The 9,635-nt window shown below is 32.3% G+C and overlaps 1 protein-coding gene across 1 annotated transcript; it reads right to left on the reverse strand.

The window, feature by feature from the left end:
- Window positions 1-982: 982 nt before the first annotated feature.
- Window positions 983-2,779, reverse strand: LOC120207295 (major allergen Pru ar 1-like). The gene is made up of 3 exons (XM_039206788.1): window positions 2,691-2,779; window positions 1,353-1,540; window positions 983-1,284 (listed from the first exon to the last, which is right to left on the reverse strand). Exons 1-3 carry the CDS (start codon window positions 2,777-2,779, stop codon window positions 983-985), a joined length of 579 nt encoding a protein of 192 aa, XP_039062719.1.
- Window positions 2,780-9,635: the final 6,856 nt, after the last annotated feature.

Consider the following 9,635-nt stretch of genomic DNA (forward strand, 5'->3'; position numbering starts at 1 on the left):
ATGTATAGGAGAAAAGACCAAATCCAAGAAGCAAATCCTAGAGAAAATGTACTGAAGCAAAAAATAGCTGCTTTTGTTACTTTCCTTGTTCACTTCTTACAGTTATTCGAGTTACTATTCGAGTTGTGAGACTCGACTCAAACATGAAATCAATTCACTAAAAATTTTGAGCTATTCGAGATACAATTCGAGTTGTATTTTATAGCTCGACTTCAACTTGAATTTTTTTAGTCAAGTCGAGTTTATGAAATTACAACTCAAAGTCAATTCGAGTCGTATTTTCTCGGATCAAGTCGATTCAGAAAAATCTATTTTTTGTGTTGAGTTTTGCTCACCCCTACTCGGTTGGGTTCTCTAAATTACATCAGTTCAATCTCTCTTTCATGCATATCATATTTGTTTTTTAAAAAAAATCATGTAATTCATACATTGGTGTTTTTTCTAAAAAAATAAAACTGGGTTTTATTAAATAAGAAGGTAAGGTACACCTACAAGATAACCCCAACATGAAAATCCAATGAGTGTGAAAGAAAGGGAAAAAAAAACTTCTCTTGAATACATACTTTATCTTCTACAAAAATCTAGCAACTATCACTAATATTCCTGTCTCTAGTTAAACCTAGACTCAATATTGATAAAGGCATGGAGATTAAGAAAATCAATTTGATAGATTGCTTTGCAGATGATTCCGAATATATCAACAAATTGTCATAAAAGGAGATCAAATGTGCTTTAAAAGAGGGAAAAAATTAAACTCTTCAAGACTACGAGGAAAGAACGAAATCAAAATGGGGAGGATGTTTATTTGGAGTCCACCCATTTTTTTGCAAGTTTATATGTTATTTTATTTGATGAAAGATTATACATCTCAAAATGTTGGACTATAATGGCAATATGGACGATTAATGCCGCTCTTATTAGAACAAGCAAAGACAGTTTAGGGTTTAAGAGGGAAAAATATTAAAATCACACACCAATATTCCTAGTTGCAGACATGGGGGTTTGCCAAGAGGTAAGATTCAACAGCCTTGTAAACTCCATCCATTCTTTTAATTTGTTCCTTAATTTCATCTTCAGTGAAAGTGGAATCAGCAACGGTGAAAAACTTCATTAAGCTCTTGACAAGGGTTCCTTCACCTGCAGCAGCTGCCACTAACTTGTTCTCGAAAGAGATTTTCTCAAGCTTCTCTCCCAAAGAGCCACCTTCGATCACACGGTAACTGTACGACAAGTTGTCTTGGTCTTGTCCTTCGACCTTGTGCTTCACATACTCGAATGGAAGGTCTGTTCAAATAAATTTAAGTTTCTGTTAAACAAACTAGTTGAATGCATCAGAAAGTGAAAAGTTAAACAAGTAACCTTTAGCAAAGTTGATCTTGACGAGGGTCCAGGGCCACCGTCCCCTTCGAGTTCAACGCTCTTGATTGCATGAGGGGCAGCCTTGGGGAAAAGCTTGTCGGCTTCAAAAACAAGGGCTTTGAAAAGCCTGGCTGGGGAAATTGGAGAGGTAACCTCGAACTCATAAGTCACAGCACCCAGTCTGCTAAATTAATTGGGAGTTAAAAAGAAGAGACAAGATGGACGATGGAGCTGTGGGAAGATATCACAACTATACATGGTACTTATAGGCTCATCATGAACCTTGGGAACTTTATTTATTTCAGTTTTTAATTGGATTTATGTCGAATATTGTTACTATTCTTTTTCATTGTATTTGTATTGTACAAAAAATGGCATCTCAGTATTTCTTATTAAATGTGCCAATTGATGACTTAATTTATTTTAATTTTTTAATTGGATTTATGTCCAGTGGATTAGAGAAGACGAAGTGACAGAGAATAAAGCTTCCTTTCCATTTTGTAATATATATATATATATATATCAGTATTTAAAATTTTAATTTTATTTAAAGATCTAATATCTTATCTTACTAAAATATTTTTTTCTTTTAATAGATATCTATTTTAAATTGAATCGAAATTTATTTTTTCATGTATCTTTTAATTAATTTTAATTGTGGACATAATGTCACTAAAAAGCCATTTTTTTATTTACAAAGTAGTTGTCATAAAAGGTGGAAAAGACAAATAAAATAAAACAAAATTATAATCACAGTCAAATTATTTGGGAAGAATTGGAGTATATCTAGAAAGCATGTAGGCTGCTGAAAGCCTAATTGAAATAGATAATATTTAATATGTACTTAGTAATATTACATCATTTTCAAATTCGTATAAGTTTATTATAATTTCATTCTAAAAAAACGAAAATTTCTATCGAATTGATTTTATAGATCTGATTTCGTAATATTATCGTCAAATTCAAATATGTCTTCTGTCCCAAAATTAAAGTTAAAATTTAATCACTAATTTGAAAAATTTTATTTTAAGATATTATATAGTTGTTATCATTATAATATAACCAAATTGGCCTTCAATAAGCAAATTAGTCATTTGTCGATACTCAAAGCTGAATTATGGGAAATTTATGAAGGATTAAGACTTGCGTGGGAGCACGGTTTTGAACGTTTGACAGTGCAAACAGATAGTGAAGATGTTTATAGGTTGCTCTCTTTTCCATCCGATTCTAGTCCTTTCACGTTAGTGAGGTTGATTGCTAGCTTTTGTGCCAAAGTCTGATTCATAGAATTTCAGAAAATCTACCACGAAACAAATGTGGCAGTAGATTACATTGCTAAGATGAACCCCTCTCCATATGGATCAACCATCGTTTTGTCATCGTTTCCAACAGATTTGCTCCGTATTTTACATAGCGACATTGATGACCCCTCTTATCTGCGTGTAAGGACCTAATGTAATCGTTTTAGCTCCACTTTCTACTAAAATATTGGATTAAATTTAGAAAAATATATTAATTGGACCAATATAATTTTTTTAACATAAATCATACATATTTTTTATTTAGGGTAAACTAATTATTTGGTCATCCATCTATTACTTAATTTATGGTTTGATCATTCAACTATTATTTTTTTCAAAATCATACATAACCTTACGTTCATGTAGTATTGGTATTGTTTACTAATTGTGAAAAAATTCATTAAGCTCTTGGTCTTGTCCTACAACCTTGTGCTTCACGTATTATAATGAAAGGCCTATGCCCAAGAGGATCGATCCCTCCCCTAATGGATTGATTCCTAGCTCATTTTTATATATTGTTTTGCAAAGGATTGGTCTCCCGTGAAAAGAGATCGATCCCTTGAGTCTTAAAACATGGTAAATTGGTAAATTTACATTCATTAAGGACCTTAAGTGCTCCCTAAGTCATAAAATGGTCCGTGAACCTTAAAATATATTCAATTTGGTCAAGAAACTTGATTTTGTAATTAAAGCTTGGTTTTAAGTCATATTTGGTTGAAATTTGTTATTTCACTATAACAACACCAATTTCATAATGTAACCTTCAATTTCATGATTTTGTTTTATTTTCATATTTTGAAAAGTTTACATTTTTTATCCTAAACTGAGCATGTTAAATTAGGTCCCTAAATGAAGTCTGATTAAGCTAAACTTTTGCATGCGACTAATTAAAGCTTAATAATGAATATTGGTAAGGTTAATTTGTGTTTTTAATATTTATTCGATAATGATGTATGAAATAATTATTTTACCCCTATAATGTTAATAATGTTTATCTTGCAATGCATGTTCGAATGAATGTTGTAAGCATGATTACTTGATATTTTTGCTGATTTGTATCGTATGATGAATTATTATATTTATTTGCTTCCACTTGGTACGCATGATTAGGGTTTTATATGTCCCACTTGTCTCACAATCTAATGTGCACTCAAAATATATGGGTCATCGTACATGGCTGTCTATAGGGTATTACATTTGGTGATACCATAACTATATTTAAATGTGTGTACGTATGTATCTCGGGGTTTAATTTGGGAACCATATTGCCTCGTAAAAGTTTTGATTTTTCAAGAACTTGCCTTTTATCACCCAATATATTTCTCACTCCAGGTTTGGTTATATGCATAATTTGATTATTAAATTTGATCAACTTGAATTTATTTTCATATGTATTATGATGAGTTATTCGATTCACTGCACTTTGAATTTATCCCTTATAATCTGTTGAGATATTCAATTCTTCACACTTTAGATTTTGATTATGTGTATAATTTGTGGTGATGTAATCATATAGTATGAGTAAATTTATTTGTTGTGGTTTAACACGTTCATATGATGTGGAAGTGTTAATTGTCGGATTGGATAGTTTGGTTGAGTCTAGTGACGTCATTATGATCGTTGTTAATGTCTAGAGTGGTAGTACCTTAGTTGATAAGTTGAGTAAGAAGTGATCATAGGCATTCCTAGGTTTGTATTTCTGGTCAATTGTCGAAACCGTCATTCTGAGGTTACGAAATTGTTTTATGTGTGAATATTAGGTGCATTCAAATCCCGGGTTATTGTGTGTAACTACGCTAGTTTCACGTCGATTTTATTTTTTGTAGTTATCAATAGATTATCTGAATTCCTTTCGTATGTTGATTTGGTGCTGGAGGTGAGTATGTTGATGGATCTTGATTGTGAGTCTGTCTGGCTTGGTTATTTAATTTGGTTCATAATGAGTAGCGTGTATAAGACATTCAAATCATTGGGGGATTTCTAGACGTGTTCCCATAAGCATTTTCTTGTTTTAATCTAATCATGAAGTTGAGTTTCACATCGAGAATTATTGATCTGGCTCCAGTGCATGTTGCTTTTCATTTTGTGGCATCGAAAGAGTTAGAAGGAATGATGTTGGGTTATTATCAGTTGAAGGTTTGTAAGATGAATGTGATAACGACTACTTTTAGAATGTGTTAAGTTCGTTATGAGATTTTGGTGAGGTTGTTCGATGTGGAAAATGTTTCTATTGTTTTTAAGAGTTTAATGGGTCACGCGTTCCTTCTGTAATTCACCTAGTTTGAATTGGGGTTGTCGATGGTCATCTTGTGTACTTTCATATCGAAGAAGAGTAGGATCGTTTTTCTGAGATGTCGTTCAAGTTCATGTCGGAAGTGGTTAGATATGAGTTTTGATCTCGAGTAACGATGTTTCTGGGTCATAGTGTTACAACTAAAGTTAATTGTGTGGGTTTGAACGAGGTTTATGCTAATGTGATTTAGAAGTCATCAAGGAATGCTATCAAATTTTTCTTTTTTGTTGAGTTTCCTTTGAAGGAATGCCTAGTTCGATTGGATCGATGTGATGCAGAGTATCCCTACGAAGATTTAGTTTAAGTTTAATTTGTTGTTTTAGTTGAATTTGGGTATGGGTTATATCTAATGGTGGTTAGTTTGAGTTTTGTGATGTAAATGTTGGTAGGTAGGCTTGAGTTCGTATTGATAATTTTAGTGGTTTCGATTGAATGCTCATGAAGTTATATTCAAGGTTTGTATGGTTAGAAGTGTTGTATTATGTTGTTTCGGATAGAGCATTATTGTGTTATTGGTTTCGATTTGGGTTTACGAGGTAGAAGATAAGTGAAGTTGTTTTAGGATAGTTAAGGTAATGGTTGTCTATCAATAATTGTGTGATGAATTTCGGTATTGTGGGATTTTGTATCGAATAAGTGATTTTGCTTTCTAAAAGGGTTTGTCATGAAAGAAAGCTTAAAATGTGAGTCGTAAGTGGTAGCTTAAACAAGAGGATATTTGGTTCGTATGAGGTTGTTGTGTATATTGGTTTTGTTGCTTGTCTTCTATATCGATCTTTTGAGCTTGAGTGTATCTTTGATATTTTCATGAATCGATGTTAGTGGGTATTGTTTTGATTTGATTGTTTATGTGAATATGATCAAGGTTTATAGATGTCTTTCTTTTGTTAGAGTTATTATGGTTTAGCTCGTCTAAGGGATGCCTTTCGATTAAGAATGATTATTTTGTGTGCTATTGTGGTTTATCCACAACTCCAGGTAAGTTCTTTGTGAATATGATCAAGTGTGACAGTTGTGAGAGTTGCATTTATTCTCTAAGTTAATTTCGAGGACGAAATTATTTTTAGGGGAGAGTGTTGCAACGCTCAAAAATCCGAGTCATTAGTTTTGGGTCGGTAATCGGGTAATTTCTAGGATTTTCAATAAAAATATTATTTTTGAATTTTTAAATTTGAAATATTATTTTTAAGTTTTTAAATTATGTTTTGAATATTATGTTTTTTAGTATTATAAATTGATTTATAAGAGTGATTAAATTGAAAGATTTAAAAGTTTTGATTTAAGTGAATAAATTGTAAAAGGATCAAAATATAAAAATCTATGAAACTAGTTTACCAAGAAATAAAATTCTTCTATTTACCCTTCTTTTTGTTGTGAACTCTAATTCCCCTTTGCCTTGATTTCTAGATAGATTCATTCATCCTTAATTCTTTCTTAATTCACTTTGTAACTACCTTATCATTTCTTTTCATTTTCTTCATCCAAACACTGAGAAAAAAATTTACAATGTTCTCTCCCATGATCGAAGCCCTCTCTATCAAATATTCTCATCTTTTTTCTCATCATTTATCAATTTTATTTTCTTTTCTTCTCCAATTTATCCTTTATTCAATTTCATTTAATTACTGTCCATCGACTTCTCCATTGGTGTTGCCATTGTTTGTTCTTTTTCTTCATTTCCTTTATCTTCTTCATCTTCATTCCTTAATTCCAACAAGGTAACTTCTTAATCTTGTTTCGTTTGAGCTTTAATGATTAAAGGATCCAAAAGACAATGATCTTGATAGATCATTTCTTCCAATTGTGATTCTACAAAATAAAAGTTATTTTCGGAGTTAATTAATGAGCTAATTTTCATGAAGAGATTATAAGTTATTCTTGATGTAATTAATAGGTTTTTAGGATGAATATAAACATACTCAATTAGTTTTTCAATTGTTAATAATTTGGATATCAATTTCCTTAAAAGAAGCTTGATTTTAGTGTTTTTCCGGAAATTTGAGAGTTGTGACAATTGCTTATGTTTGTGGTATTTGATTGTGTTTAGGTGCTGATTTCGAGTATTCTTAATCATCTTTAATTATGGTAAATTATTTCTATTGAGTTAGGAGGCTTAGATCGCATTAACGGTAAGGGTTTCAATCTTTCAATTGATTTTCATTCTGTTTTAGAAGTAAAATTTCTGCTCTATTTTATATGTTTTTGTGAAATGTTGAATTCCTTTATAAGGTTTCTAATGTGTGTATGATTGAGGAAAATTGGTGCATCAATTGTTGGTAGTCATTTGGTTAGTGTTTAGAGGCAAGAATCATCGTTGCGCCATGTAACCCCCTCAGACCGATGCGGGTGGCCCGATCCGATCTGGGGTGTCACATTAGGGCCACCAGAGCGACCCACCGTAAAAATATCAGAAAAATTAACATTTTTATTAAAACATGTAAAATCATAAAATCATTTATAAATACAAAAGTAAATTTTACCAATATTCATAAATAAAATAGATTTTCGGACTAAGATATAAAAACAAAATGCAACCTACATGCCCCCAAAACACATACACCGTACTCTGTGAGCAACACTGGTGGAACTCCCCCACTCAAGTCGATAGCTGCACACAATTCTTTTAACCTGAAATGGTGAGTAACAGAGTGAGCTTTGGAAAGCTCAGTAATACAATACTACCAGTTGATGCTACAGGACATGCAGAAAAATGTAGAACATTAAAATTCCTTATTGAATCAGACGTACAAGTTTTCGGGATAAGCTGGGGTTCCACTGGTAGTTCATCGAGTAGAAGCCATGAAGATCTCAGTTCATATGAAACATTCATAGTATCATGTTTTCAGGAGATCGAAAATGACGTCTAGTGTGTTCCAACCAAAACCAATTAAAAACTATAAATCTTTTTAAAACAGTAATTGTTTACAACATATTTTCAAAACCATAGTAGAACCCTCCAACCAAACACCATTATGCAGTTCCCCAGAACTGTATCCGTAAGGGCTTACCCTAAGCACACAACAAAGGGAGCCAACCTAAGGGAATGCCTTGGGGCCCAAAGGCCTACCCAAGGGTATCTTATGTTTGTAAGGATTTACTAGCTGGATCAGGGTTGCACCTCCATACTCCAGAATCCTATCCATATAAAAATCCAGTAGAAATCAATTTTAGCCGTAAATCGTAATATCTGGATTGTGATTCAGTAATATGTCATAACCGTGATAATGAAATAAACCGTATAACTGATCTCCAGCTGTGCACCATAAATGGTCTCATGATTGACCTAAGGGAGTGCCTTGGGCCCTAAAGCTTACCCAAGGATCACCTTAGGTCCGTAAGGATTTACTAGCTTGATCAGATTTGTACCTCCATACTCCAATCTACCCAGATAATATACCAATAAAAAGTTCGAGTATAACCCGTGAAAATAGGAAACCATGTTCATAAACCAGTAAATTTCATGATTCCATAAATCAGGAAAAATTCATATCTTTCAGTGAAAACAAGTAACCAGAAAACATATACCATGTATTCATAGTTCATAAGTATGTAAATCATTAAATCAGAGATTTTGGAAAATCACGTTTTAAAACAAGCAAAACATTTACATGTCGCATAAGGAACACACTAGATGATCCATATATTCTTAAGAGCTACTTGGAGATCAGGAAGGTATTCATAATCTTTTTGTATCAGAGTTACTTGTGTGATTAGTAATGACTGGAGTGATTTGAGCTGAAAAGAGAGAAACAAAATTTAGGATATTTTTAATCAGTGTCGATCTATCAGATTCTCAAAATAACTCGAGCTGAACAACTCCCAAAACTAATGCATGTTGACTGGTCAATTCATTGCCCTTCTAGGTATTCACTCTTTAATACCTACAATTCTTGACCATAGATCATCTTCAGAATCAGTGTTGAATATATCTTAAAGAGACAAAAAATATTCCAATGGTCTTTATTTTATTTCCACATTGCAACAATATCAAGAATTGTCAATGTACTTTAATTTGTGGTTCATAACCCATAAGGACAGTACATCATAAAAGTTCATCAACATTCTCAGATTTATTCAAATCACTTACTTAATCCACAGTCATTGAGGTTACGTAGATCATTTAGTAAACAAGTCTATCCCGGTCACTTCAGAGTTTTCCAGAGTAATTCAGACGTTTCTGAATTTTAGATACATATTGTACTTCTGTTCAGTTCAAATTGGTCATACAATAAAGTTATTTTGGTATTCAAGATTGATTTGTTTATTTCAGTGTTAAGGGTATTAGTTATTCCAGGCTTAGAGGTACTTTAGATCATTTTACACTTTAGGGCATTTTAGTCATTTTACACTTCAAGGGTATTTCTATAATTCCCAAATAGATCCAAAATTTAATTCAATGATTCCATAGCTCAAGTGTATCAATATAAGAGTTCTCAAGTCGTCTCCATAACATGACCATCTATTATGCTAAACACCTTAAGTGTAACATTGTCATTTCATTCAAATATGTTAGTGGCATACTTTCGATAATTTAGGCTTGGATGAATTCTAGTTCCTTTAGCGCTCATGGAATTTATTCCTTTTCTCAATGGAGGTTATTATAATTCGAGGACATTTTTGGTAATTCTTTTCAATTTGATCTTATCCAGATTTTCTGATAATTAATCAAGTTTATCCTTTCA

Source organism: Hibiscus syriacus, unplaced genomic scaffold, assembly GCF_006381635.1.
Source record: "Hibiscus syriacus cultivar Baekdansim isolate YM2019G1 unplaced genomic scaffold, ASM638163v2 tig00000477_pilon, whole genome shotgun sequence".
In the NCBI taxonomy this organism is placed as follows: domain Eukaryota; kingdom Viridiplantae; phylum Streptophyta; class Magnoliopsida; order Malvales; family Malvaceae; genus Hibiscus; species Hibiscus syriacus.